Source organism: Bison bison, unplaced genomic scaffold (genome assembly GCF_000754665.1).
Source record: "Bison bison bison isolate TAMUID 2011002044 unplaced genomic scaffold, Bison_UMD1.0 scf7180017864472, whole genome shotgun sequence".
NCBI classification, from domain to species: Eukaryota; Metazoa; Chordata; class Mammalia; order Artiodactyla; family Bovidae; genus Bison; species Bison bison.
In genome coordinates this window covers 13,343,628-13,357,396 of record NW_011495033.1, presented here as the reverse complement: position 1 = coordinate 13,357,396, position 13,769 = coordinate 13,343,628, and the positions used below count along the sequence as shown (strand labels likewise).

The 13,769-nt window shown below is 37.0% G+C and overlaps 1 protein-coding gene across 4 annotated transcripts in view; it reads left to right on the top strand.

Moving 5' to 3' along the window:
* VMP1 (vacuole membrane protein 1) overlaps positions 1-13,769 on the top strand; it is a 127,140-nt gene that overhangs the window by 52,468 nt on the left and 60,903 nt on the right. For all 4 annotated transcript variants that reach the window (XM_010861612.1, XM_010861609.1, XM_010861611.1 and 1 more), the window contains one exon: positions 6,069-6,200. In XM_010861612.1, the coding sequence (XP_010859914.1) occupies positions 6,069-6,200 (132 nt within the window). The remainder of the gene's footprint in view (positions 1-6,068; positions 6,201-13,769) is intronic.

Here is a 13,769-nt window from a genome sequence, read left to right as displayed (position 1 = left end):
GTAGAAGTAGTTTTCTGCAACTCTCTTGCTTTTCTGATGATCCAACTGATGTTGGCAATTGGATCTCTGGTTCCTCTGCCTTTTCTAAATCAAGCTTGAACATTTGGAAGTTCACGGTTCACGTACTGTTGAAGCCTGGCTTGGAGAATTTTGAACATTACTTTACTAGCGTGTGAGATGAGTGCAGTTGTGCGGTAGTTTGAGCATTCTTTGGCATTGCCTTTCTCTGGGATTGGAATGAAAACTGACCTTTACCAGTCCTGTGGCCACTGCTGAGTTTTCCAAATTTGCTGGCATATTCAGTGCACAACTTTTCACAGCATCAACTTTTAGGATTTGAAATAGCTTAACTGGAGTTCCATCACCTCCATTAGCTTTGTTCATAGTGATGCTTCCTAAGACCCACTTGACTTCACATTCCAGGATGACTGAGTCTAGGTCAGTGATCACACCATCGTGATTATCTGGGTTGTGAAGATCTTTTCTGTATAGTTCTTCTGTGTATTTTTGTCACCTCTTCTTAATATCTTCTACTTCTGTTAGGTCCATACCGTTTCTGTCCTTTATTGTGCCCATCTTTGCATGAAATGTTCCCTTGGTATCTCTAATTTTCTTGAAGAGATCGCTAGTCTTTCCCATTCTATTGTTTTCCTCTGTTTTTTGGCATTGATCACTGAGGAAGGCTTTTTTTCCTTGCTGTTCTTTGGAACTCTGCATTCAAATGGGTATATCTTTCCTTTACTCCTTTGCCTTTCCTTCTCTTCTTTTCACAGCTATTTGTAAGGCCTCCTCAGACAACCATTTTGCTTTTTTGCATTTTTTTTTCTTGGGGATGATCTTGATCACTGCCTCCTTGATCAAACCTCTCTCTGTAGTTCTTCAAGCACTCAGTCTATCAGATCTAATCCCTTGAATCTATTTGTCACTTCGCCTGTATAATCATAAAGGATTTGATTTAGGTCATACCTGAATGGTCTAGTGGCTTTCCATACTTTCTTCAATTTAAGTCTGAATTTGGCAATAAGGAGTTCATGATCTGAGCCATAGTCAGCTCCCGGTCTTGTTTTTGCTGATTGTATAGAGCATCTCCATCTTTGGCTGCAAAGAATATAATTAGTCTAACTGATTTCAGTATTCACCATCTGGTGATGTCCATGTGTAGAGTCTTCTCTTGTGTTTTTGGAAGAGGGTGTTTGCTAGGACCAGTGCATTCTTTTGGCAAAACTCTATTAGCCTTTGCCCTGCTTCATTCTGTACTCCTTGGCCAAATTTGCCTGTTACTCCAGGTATTTCTTGACTTTCTACTTTTGCATTCCAGTCCCCTATAATGAAAAGGACATCTTTTTGGGGTGTTAGTTCTAGAAAGTCTTGTAGGTCTTCATAGAACCATTCAGCTTCAGCTTCTTCAGTGTTACTGGTCAGGGCATAGACTTGGATTACTGTGATATTGAATGGTTTGCCTTGGAAACAAACAGAGATCATTCTGTCATCTTTGAGATTGCATCCAAGTACTGCATTTTGGACTCTTTTATTGACTATGATAGCTATTCCATTTCTTCTAAGGGATTCTTGCCCCCAGTAGTAGATATAATGGTCATCTGAGTTAAATTCACCCATTCTGTGTAATGCTTCATAAATTTTCTTTTCATTTATTATTTCAAATTCCATTAATAGTTATTAAGCTTCCAAGTATTGGAAATTCACAGTGAGTGAAACTTAACATGGAGCTTTATATTCTAATAAGGGAAATAGTTATGGGAAAATGTATATATATGTATTGTGGGAAAATTATATAAGTATTTAAACTAATTGTGATAAGTGCTATGAGGGAGAAATCTATTGCATAATACAAAGATATTTTCCTAGTCTGTGATTCAGGGGAAATTTCCATGAAGCAGCAATGTTTCAATGAATATGTAAAGATATGCTCAGTCTCTCAGTCATACCACTGGCCTGTTACCTCACTTTACTCCTTTAAGATAATAAGGTATAAAGTGAGGAGGTGTAAACTAATTTATTAGTTAATTCATGGTTTTGGTTTTTTTTTCCTATTGTGGTAAAATATACATAACAGGTTATGTACACAATTTATTGGCATTAAGTACACTCACAGTGTTGTGTAACCATCATCAATATCTACTTCCAGAATTTTTTTGTCATCCCCAAACAGAAACTCTGCACCCATTAAACAATAACTCCTCGTTCCCTACTCTCCCCAGCCCCTGGTAATTTTGAACTTTCTGCCTCTGTGAAATTGCCTATTCTTTATACCCCATATAAATGAAATTCACACAGTATCTGTCCATGTCTGGCTTACATCACTTAGCGTAATGTTTTCAAGTTTCCTCTGTGTTGGAGCATATATCAGAACTTCATTCCTTCCTGAACTCATTTTAAAACTGACCTCAAGGGAAACTGGAAGCACATTTTCTCTCTCTTTTTGTTTGTAAAACAATCTGATAATTTTACTAGAATTGGTATAATTTTTTTAAACATTGCTCTAAAAACCTTAAATTTCTCAATGGTTCCAAGTTACCCTCCAAACTTTGGCTTTTAACCTCTGTTTCATGTTTGTAGTAGTTAGAATATTTAATGGAAAAAAGACTTTGTTTTTTAAGATTATTAACATACTGATAATACCAAACTACTATAACTTCTGAGTAGTCAGCATATATAAAATTTTCTACTCCTGGATTTTTAGCATTAAACTTATAATTCCTAACACAGAAAAGCAAGATGCTTGTAATTTACTTGTGATTCCACTTGACAAAATTTTTGAAAGTATAAAAATTCAGGACTTTTCTCCTCCTAAAAATCTTTTCATAAAATTGACACTCTGGGAAGTTATTGTGTTTCTCTGTTGGTTTTGCATATTTTGTGCACATTAAACTCTCCTCCAATTCAAGAAACAGGAACTTCAAGATAATAAATTGATATATAGTCAACAATTTTTAGAAGATTTTCTGAATTATTGCTTGACTAAATACCACTTGTCTTTCTTTTGCAATAAGGAAGCCAGTCATTTCTTCCCCTTAATTAAACTTAGTGTTCCACAGTTTATTTAGTTTTGTTTTTTTTTATGTTGACTTCGCAAGAATTATAACATTGTTTTGTAAGAATCATGAAATTATGGGACTTCAGTATCCAACTTCTGTGTTTAGAATATAATGTGTCTTGAGGGGACCTGTCTGGAAGACTATATTTCCTTTTTACTTACATGCATAAAAAGTAGAATACTAGCTCCTGATCACCATCTCCTTGCTAATATGGGAAAACATGAACAGAATTATTAAAATGTAACAATGAAAATGATCAACTAAGTATAGAATAGTTTGTAGGTCTTGATTTCATTTCAGTTCATTATTACTTCCTTTTAACTTTAAGAAAATTTGTTGTGAGTTTGAATGATATGATTGTTTTCAGAACTGTTGAACATTTGAGAAGAGGAGAAGTTCATGTTTTGAATAAAATGTTGCAATTAACTTTTCTTCTTACTTTTTGTCATAAAAAAATTTAAGTACAGGAAGTTACATAATTAATTCAATATACTATTACCCAGCTTTCACTAATGGCTACCCAGCTTTCACTAGTCAGCTTTCACTTGTGGCTAATACTGTTTTATCTAGACCCTTCCTCACTCAACTCACAATTACCTTGAAGCATACCCCAGGTAACATAGCATATTTTATCTGTAAATATCAACCTTAGGACTTAAAAAACATTGTCACACCTAAGAAAATTTACAAATAGCCTCTTTAAATCTGTTACCCAATTACAGTTCAATTTTTTTTTATTATTTATTTCATTTTCTTTTCAATATCTTTGGATTGGTTGATGAAACTGGATTGTTTGTCAAGTATAGTTTTCCATGGTCTGAATTTTACTGTTTGTATTCCAGTTGGTGTTATTTAAATATATTTCTGTCTTTCCTGTGAATTGATTGCTGGATTGAGAAGCTTGGGGGAAAATTATTTTTTTACAAGAATATACTTTATGGTCTAGTGTATTCTGTACATAGTGCAATAATGTCTGGCTGTCTATCTGTTTATATTAACACCATTATTATATAAGTCCATTATTTTACTGGGGTTTATAAAATGGGGGCATTCCAATTGCATCATTTTTTCTTTGGTTAATGACTGGAATACTTTTGTAAAGAGAAGCTTCTCCTTATCATCAATTTGGTTACCCTGAGTTATCTTCCATATAGATAAGACAGGATAAATAATTGACTGTTTCTCTTTATTTACCAGTTTTTAAAATAATTAATTCTCTAATATCCTCGAGAGGAGGCAAAGTTAACTTTTCTTGTTTCAAAGAATATGATTTATGCTTTCTCCCAGGACCTTTCTCTGTGTATGTCTCTCCCCTTTCTCTGTTCTTTAACTAGATATTTAACTAGTCTTATTCTTTTGGCACTTCAGTATATTATCTTGCTAACTCTTGGCTCACATGTAGATAATGCAGTTACACTTGGAGATGGTTGATTTTACACACTGGAGTATAGCACTGTGATCACGGGATGCTTGAATTTGGTAATGTTCCTTGAGGATTCTTATCAGGGCATTAGCAGGCAGAGCCATAGGACAGAGCAAACAAAAAGACCTAAAGTTGCTTCTGAAAACTACCGAAGCTTTTTCATTCACTATGATTCAGGGCAGAGAAGGGTGGCTCCAAGTTAAGAATTTTCCTGGGTACTATAGGTCTCTTGCATTATTATCTATCCTGTATTTAAGCCATTTAAGTTCAAACCAAGTTCCTGATTCTTTTACATTTGCTTACCTTTGTTTTCATCCTTATATCCTAAGATGATTGAAAAAAAAAATTCTCTTCAAAAACAAGAATCCACAAAGTGACTGAAACATGAGTCACTCAATGTCCTGAGGAAATCAACATTTTTCCTGTGGTGAAAATTTATCCATCCTAATGTTGAGATTTCAGGGGGCTTCCTGACCACAGTTTGTTAACTCTGCACAAAAAAAAAATATTTGTTATTGGGATTAAAGTAACATCCTAAATACAAGAAGATTTCCTAGAAAATATATATCTAAGAGCTATACTAGCGAGTGCTCATTAGAAATCATTTGAAAAAGGTAGGAAGACTGACAAAAATAACTGTGTATGAATATATATTTATGTATAAATTTTTAAAAATAAGGGGTTATAACAAAACAATTTCAGATAAAACTAGAGGTTGCCAGTGAGGAGAGGGAAGAGGGGAAGGAGGGAGCAAGATAGCCATAGGGGATTAAGAGGTACAAACTATTGTGTATAAAATAAATAAGCTACAAGAAAAATAGGCCGTAGGGGGATGGCTGTGCCCAGGTTTATTGATAGTTGTGTGGTTGGTGTAAATGAGTGAGGCAGTAGGCCCAGTAGATTGGTTGATCCAGTGAATAGGATTAAGGACATTGGTATTAGTGTCCATGTTTGTCCTTTGGTGTTGTGGGTTCCCATTATATGTTTTGATACAAGTTGAAGTTTTCATTGTTGAAGGAGATGAGGCGGTTGTTTATTAGTCTGTTTGATGTGGGGAATAATAAGCTAGGAAATAGGACTATAAGAGTAATGAGGGGGAGGCCTAGGATTATAGGGGTAATGAAAGAGTCAAATAATAATAACTTTATAATAACTTTAAATATAACATAATCTATAAAAATTTTGAATCACTGTGTTATACACTTGAAACTAAATTTACAAATCAGCTATACTTCAAAAGTCTAGAAAACTGTGAGCTATTTCTAGAATTAATAAAATGAAAAGAGATGTAAAAATAAGAGCAGAGGATATAAGTAGAGATGCTGGAGAACTGACTAACATTAATTTACAATCTGCAATGTACCCAGGATTGCCTGAGAATTCAGTGTATGCCATCTGGCCAGGCATTGTGTAGATCCATATTAAGGTCAGGATTCAAACTCATGTCCTCCTGATCATGTAGCGTGTCTTTTCCTTCCTAATATATACATCTTAACATGCTTTTGGTGATATTGAAATTTAAAGATTTAATCTGCTTCGCATCACTGTGTTGAGAAAATCTCATGTAAATGTTTTGTTTTTTTATGTAGGGTATCGGTACAGCAATTGGAGAGCTACCTCCATATTTCATGGCCAGGGCAGCTCGCCTCTCAGGTGCTGAACCAGATGATGAAGAGTATCAGGAATTTGAAGAAATGCTGGAACATGCAGAGACTGCACAAGTAAGATCATTGGGGGGGAAATAGCTAGTTATCCCTTAAACAGGTTATGATTAAGGTAAAATTTTTAATAGTTTCTCCAAATAAGAAAACTGCCAGTGTAAAAAAAAAAAGATCATACAAGGTTTAGTGTAAAATATTTAGAAAAGCTGAATCATAAAAAATAATTATAGAGACTTGCCTGGTGGTCCAGTGATTAAGACTCTGCCTTAAAAGGCAAGGGACGCAGGTTCAGTCCCTGGTAGGGGAGCTGAGATCTCACACGCTGAGGAGGGCAGCTAAGCCTGTGCACTGCAACTAGGAAAAGCCCGGTGCTGCAATGAGGACCCACCACAGCCAGAAAAAATGATTATAATCATGATCTTAGAGAAACAGAGAAAGAGTCAACAAGACAGCTCAGACTAAACCAGGATAAATTCATGTAGCCAGTGAGGTTCAAGAGCTGAAACATTATGTGTCCGTTATGTGTTTATAAGTCTTACTGAGCAGACCACTGAATAAATAAGGGGGATAAATAGGTGGACCACTTGTGAGCCCAAAATAGTAGAACTGTCTAATTACTTGTTTGAAAAATAATAGTTTACCATGTTTAGAGGAAACTTAGTTCCCCAGTTAAGAAGGGAGAATTAAGATAAACTTACCCACTGTTGTGGGGGGAAAAGGCTGAGGCCTTTGACACCTGAGCAAAAACTATATATAGTTTTTTGATATATATATCAACCTGTATCTTAGTGTTACTAGGTTGGTGCGGATGTAGTCGTGATTTTGGACCTTGAATTTTGAATCGTTATAACTAGGCTCAGACACATCATTATTATTCAAAATAGGAACCATTACAATCAACACATTTTTGCCAATGAGAGAGAAGTTTGTTTATTCCTGTAGCATAAAAGTCCATGCTTTGGGATTCAGCGAACTCCTGGAAAGCATTTCCTGCCTCCTGCTGGTTGTGGAAGCGTTTTCCTGCAGATGTTGTTGAAATACTTGAAGAAGCGGTAGTCAGTTACTGAGAGGTCAGGTGAATATAGCTGATGAGGCAAAACTTCTTAGCTGATTTTGTAGAAAACTGCAGATCTAGAAATGGTTTGTTGTTGTTGTTCAGTCACTAAATTGTGTCCAACTCTTTGTGATATCATGAATTGCAGCATACCAGGCTTCCCTGTCCTTCACTGTCTCCCTGAGTTTGCACAGACCTCGCATCCATTGAATCAGTGATGCCACCCAACCATCTCATCCTCTGTCACCCCCTTCTCCAGTTGTGGATATGTCTGGTGGTGAAAGTAAAGTCCAGTGATTTAAAGAACAGTATTTCATAGGAATCTGGAATGTTAGGTCCATGAATCAAGGTAAATTGGATGTGGTTAAGCAGGAGATGATAAGAGTGAGCATTGACATTTTAGGAATCAGTAAACTAAAATGGGCGGGGATGGGCAAATTTAATTCAGATGACCATTTTATCTACTGCTGTGGGCAAGAATCCCTTAGAAGAAATGGAGCCCTCATAGTCAACAAGAGTCCAAAATGCAGTAGTTGGATGTAGTCTCAAAAACGACAGAATGATTCAGTTCGTTTCCAAGGCAAACCATTCAACATCACAGTAATCCAAGTCTATGCCCCAACCACTAATGCTGAAGAAGCAGAACAGTTCTGTGAAGACCTACAAGACCTTCTAGAACTAACACTAAAAAAAAAGGTCCTTTTCATCATAGGGGACTGGAATGCCAAAGTAGAAAGCCAAGAGATCCTGGAGTAACAGGCAAGTTCGGCCTTGGAAAAATGAAGCAGGGCAAAGGCTAACAGAAGTTTTCCAAAAGAATACACTGGTTGTAGAAATGGTTAACTTCCCTAGTTTTACATGCTTAGAAGTAAGGCTGAAACCAGAACTCAGAATGGCAGCACCGCTAGTAAATTCCATTTACTGAAACAATGTCCATAGATGGTTGAGTATCCCCATTTGTGGTAACTGATACCTCTGTCCTTTGTGACACTAATTATTACATGTCATTTAACATATCAAAACCTTTTATCTGTATAAAATCAGCAAGTTGAAGTCAAATCATTTTTTCACTCGTATAGTTTCTTCAGTCTCTTCTTTCTACCAGTTTTGTGAAACTCTTCCAGCATCACTTTCCACTGGTGACATAAATTAATTTATCAATTCTGTTTTTTTCTTGGGGTCATCACTCTGGATTCCTGCATGCTCCTACTCCAGTCTGTATTTGGTGTTGTTTTTTTTTTTTATTTAAAAAACCCTCTGCACTCTTATTTTTCTCCTGATTTAGATCCCTTATCTTCCTCTTTCTTGACTTTGCTGTTTAGTTGCTAAGTCTTCTCCAGCTGTTTTGGGACCTCACAGTCTGTACCAGGCTCCTCTGTCTGTGGGATTTCCCTGACAAGAATACTGGAGTGGGTTGCCATTTCCTTCTCCAGAGGATCTTCCCGACCCAGGGATCAAACCTGGGTCTCCTGCATTGCAGGCGGATTCTTTACCACCTGATCTACCAGGGAAGCCCAATGCCATGCTGAGCCCTCTCTGTGGTTAGTCTTTTTGGTTGTTTTGGTTTTTTTCTGTAGAAGCTATTAAATTCATTATCTGAGATAGGGGTCTTTTTTTTTTTTTTTTAATCAGAACTCGAGTTTTATTGTTCTTTTATTTTTTGGCTGTGTTGGGTGTTCATTGTTGTACATGGGCTTTCTCTAGTTGCAGTGAGCAGGGGCTACTCTCTAGTTTTGCACAGGCTTCACGTTGCAGAGCACAGGCCGTAGGGCATGCAGGCTGCAGTAGTTGCAGCTCGGGCTCAGTTGCTGTGGTGCATGGGCTTTAGTTGCCCCGAGGCATGTAAATCTTCCCAGACCAGGGATCAAACCCATATCCCCTGCGTTGTCCTGCATACTCCGACCACCAGGCCTCTAGGGAAGTCTGAGATATGGTCTTTTTAAAATTTATTCTGCTGGGCACTCAGGAAACTTGTCAACCTAGTGTCCTCTAGTTTTGGGAAACTTTCTTGTATTTTTTTGTGTGTCAATTTGCCATCTTTGTTCTCTAGTCTTACTATCTGGAATTTATTATTTTGATAATCGTATCTATATCATATCTTTTTTATTTTTCTTTATAATTTTCCTCCTAATATTTATCTCATTTGACTTTGTATCCAATTTCTTCAACTCTTCTTCTATAATTTAATATTAAAATGTTTTCCCACTGTCATGTATTTATTTTGAAAAAGCAATTTGTATTATACTTCCCCCAAAATGGCTTATCTTTTTGAAGATATTTAGTTTCTTCAAGTTTTCAGTACTCTGGGCATTTTTTTTCCCCTTTGTCTGTTCTGTTTCCTGTTGGAAGCTTTCCCCAAAGCCTGGTGATCCTTCTTTTTCTATTTATATTATATATAAAAATAAAGCACATAAAGCTGAATGGGGACTTTGTATGTTGAGGCAAGGTACAGGAGTGGCCGGCCACCTGGTTTATTGGAACCTCTGTGTATCTGTTCCTATCCATCTTTCCTTTGGGATAGTTCAATTTTTCTAGTGATGGGTCTTCTGTTTTCTTGCCTAGGGATTATAAACCTTGCCCTTGACATTCTAAAGCTAAGCTGTGGAAGGCAGGTTAAAGATCCTCATTTACTGAGTAGACTTTCACTTAACCTCCTTTGTGGTAAGTCTGACAGTGCCTGCACAAATGTCCTGAGTCCAGAACCCTTGGTTTTCTTTGTTTAGAGACCATGGTTGATGTGTTCTTTAGGACTGGGGCAGGAAGTCGTCTCATAGTGCAAAGTACTATTTATACTGTCTCCTTGCTTTCAGCCCTATCCTCATTTCTTCTGCAGTTCTGATGGTGATCCATTGTGCAGTTCTGTAGTATTGATACAAATCACTTTGCTTCTTTTCCCTGTCTTTCACTGCAGGCTCTCAGATAGAATATTTTCTTTCCATCTGCCCTTGTCTTAATTAATTAATGCTAGTTTCATCAAAGACAGAGCTCAGTGTTTCTGTTTGGGGTTATTATTGAGATAAAAGGTGTTCCAGTTATCTATTGCTGAGTATATAAACCACCCCAATATTTAGTGATTTGAAACAAGAATAGCTTATATTGCTCACAGCTGTGGAATTTGGGCAAAATAGCTTGACTGTCAGTTGAAGTATCTACTTCCAAGATGGTTTACGTATGTAACTGGTAAGTTGATTCTGGCTGTTGGTTTGGAGTTCAGTGGGACTTTTGGTTTAGGACCTCAAGTTATTCTTCATGGGGCTTCTTGGATTTCCTCATGTCATGGCACCTGAGTTCTGGCAAGTGTTCTGAAAGATGCACATTTTCCTGTGACATAACCTTGGGAATCCTAGTCGCTTTGCCACCGTGTTGGCGCAAAGTAGATCACTAAAGCCAGCGCAGATTGAGAAAGGGAAATTAGACCCGCCTGTCCATTCGAGGCGTAAGCAAAGAATTTGCAGTTGTCTTTAATCTCCCCCAGGGGCAAAGGTCTTATGTGGTCATCTTGACATAAAAAGCTTACTGTACAACTAGAATTTCTCTAGGAGGGAGAATGAGGTGATAATTGATCTTGACATCATGCAATGTGAGCAATTGTAGAAAAGGAATTTAGACATGGTTCCTAGAAAGAGGGAAGTGATGAGCCTGTCGGATATTAAAAAGTTGTCTCTCCTGTGGCAGGAGGATATACTCATGTGAGAAACTGTAAAGCTTTGTCTTAGAATTAGCCAGTGAAAGCTTATTGAGGCCCACATTGGCTCAATTTTTTTTTCATATTGGCTCAAAATTCTTGTGAGTTTTAATTGTGTACAAATGGAATTGCTATTTCCAAAAAGAATGAGTTCCTTGTCTCACTCTATGTGATACCTTTCATGGATCCCTACATAGCAACTCCCTGCCTTGAGTAGAGCCTTAGCTGGATGAGGCATTTCATTCTTCACATTTTTTTGATACTTGGGTTGTAAATAATGCATTCTATAAATTTGTCAACTTCCAAAAACTCAGGTCTTCTAGAATTTGATGAAGTAAATCATGCTTCATCTTATTCATGTAATTTGAGCTCTTAAAGACTTTTGCATCTTGAAGACTCTAAATCTTTATCTACCATTAGCATAGTAATCTTTTTCCTTCATCGCTTACGACCATAATTATTTTGATTACTTTTAGAATAGATCTTCTCTAATTCTACTTTGTTTTAAATTGTACACAACACTTCTGATGCTTATGAGGTTTAACTGTTTTTGTCCTATAAAGCCAATAATTACCATCACTATTTTAGGGTAAACTCCCTAATTTCATACTTGCTTGTATTAAAAAATCAAGTAAACAAAATATATACCTCTGTTTCATGTTCTTTAGTGAGAAATTTGAGCAAGCTCCCAGAGATAAGGGAGGACAGAGGAGCCTGGCATCATGCAGTCCATGGGGTCACAAAGAGTCAGACACAACTTAGCGACTGAACAGCATCAGAAATTATATACTCTTCATGAACATTTTATTTAAAATTTATATCCCAAATTATAGTTAACATCTAGTTAACTACAGTTAACATCCCATATATAGTTAACATATATAAACTAGAAATAATAAGTAAAATAGTTTAATAAAAGTAACTCATCCCTAACAATTTTGTCATTTTCCCTATCAATTTTCTTTTGATTAATTTCATGAGAATCTATCTATAAGGCACTTGAATGAAGTGCCTCAAGACAACCATGATGCAGAAGATTTTTTACCCAATTTGAATAGGAAACACTCAGGAATCTCAGAGCTAATACTCAAACCAGTTTTCTGACTTTGAGATTAGTGCTTTGTTTACTGTAAGCCAATATAGCAACATTTTCATACAGGTTAAGGCAACAAGAAATGAAGAACTGATTAAAAAATTTTTTTCTTGCTACATTGGGTTTTTCTTTTCTTTATTGTCTTTAATGCCTTTTTAAACAGTATCCATCCATTTTGTGACTTTTACTATAGATTTCAGTGTATAGGTATATCTGTCCCTACATACTTCTCCCCAGGTTAAGATAAGAGGTTTTATGAGGCTTTTCACTTTTTAAAAAATGCTTATTTGTTTGTTTATTTGTGGCTGTGCTGGGTCTGCATTGCTTCGCAGGTTTTTCTCTTGTTGTGTAAAGTGGGGTCTACTCTCGGGTTGTGGTAAAAAGCTTCTCATACCCGTGGCCTCTCTTGTTGCTGAGCACAGGCTCTAGGGTACAAGGGCTTCAGTAGTTGTGGCTCCTGGGCTCTTGAACACAGGCTCAGTACTTGTGGTGCATGGGCTTAGCTGCCCTGCAACGTGTGGGATCTTCCCAGATCAGGGATCAAACCCGTGTCTCCTACATTGGCAGGCGGAATCTTTAGCACTGAGCCAGGAGGGAGTCCCAACTTTTATTTATTTTGCGGGTGAAGAATAGTTGGGGTGGGTTGTTGCCAGTTGCCACATTTTAACTTGGCTGAGAGTACTAATGTTTTAATTCATGAGTCACAAATAAGTTTGTCAGATATAAGATTTTTGTTTTTGTTTGTTCTTACTTAACACTGTGGAATATTACTATATCCAAGGAAGATACTTTAGTTGTTTTGATACACTTTTGGAATACATCCTTGTGTTTGCTTTTTATTTTCACTATGCAAATAAATTTACAACAGTTTTGTCGCTTTATTTCTTAAATCAGTGATGTTGCAAACATTTTTTATGTTTTTAGTAACAAAGTTGTCTTAGGCTCATTACTTTTGTTATTATTTCCAGGTTTGCATATTTACATATTGTGTTAAGGCTTATAGATTGACACTTTCCAGAAGTATTAAAAAGTGAAAACCCACACACATCTGCTCCCCAAAGTAGGATAATAACCACCATATTCTAGACTATTTTCTTTGTATGGATAACTTTTTTTAATAAAAACTAAAATCATACCATATGTATTAGTCTTAGGTCCTTTTTCAACATATATATCATAACACATTTAATGCTGATCTTTAAAATTGTGTTCTTATTCAGTTCAGTTCAGTTCAGTTGCTCAGTGGTGTCCGACTCTTTGCGACCCAATGAATCTCAGCACGCCAGGCCTCCTTGTCCATCACCAACTCCCGGAGTTCACCCAGATTCATGTCCATCGAGTCGGTGATGCCATCCAGCCATCTCATCCTCTGTCGTTCCCTTCTCCTACTGCCCCCAATCCCTCCCAGCATCAGAGTCTTTTCCAGTGAGTCAACTCGTCACATGAGGTGGCCAAAGTACTGGAGTTTCAGCTTTAGCATCATTCCTTCCAAAGAAATCCCAGGGCTGATCTCCTTCAGAATGGACTGGGTGGATCTCCTTGCAGTCCAAGGGACTCTCAAGAGTCTTCTCCAACACCACAGTTCAAAAGCATCAATTCTTCGGCACTCAGCCTTCTTCACAGTCCAACTCTCACATCCATACATGACCACAGGAAAAACCATAGCCTTGACTAGACGGACCTTTGTTGGCAAAGTAACGTCTCTGCTTTTGAATATGCTATCTAGGTTGGTCATAACTTTCCTTCCAAGGAGTAAGCGTCTTTTAATTTCATGTCTGCAGTCACCATCTGCAGTGA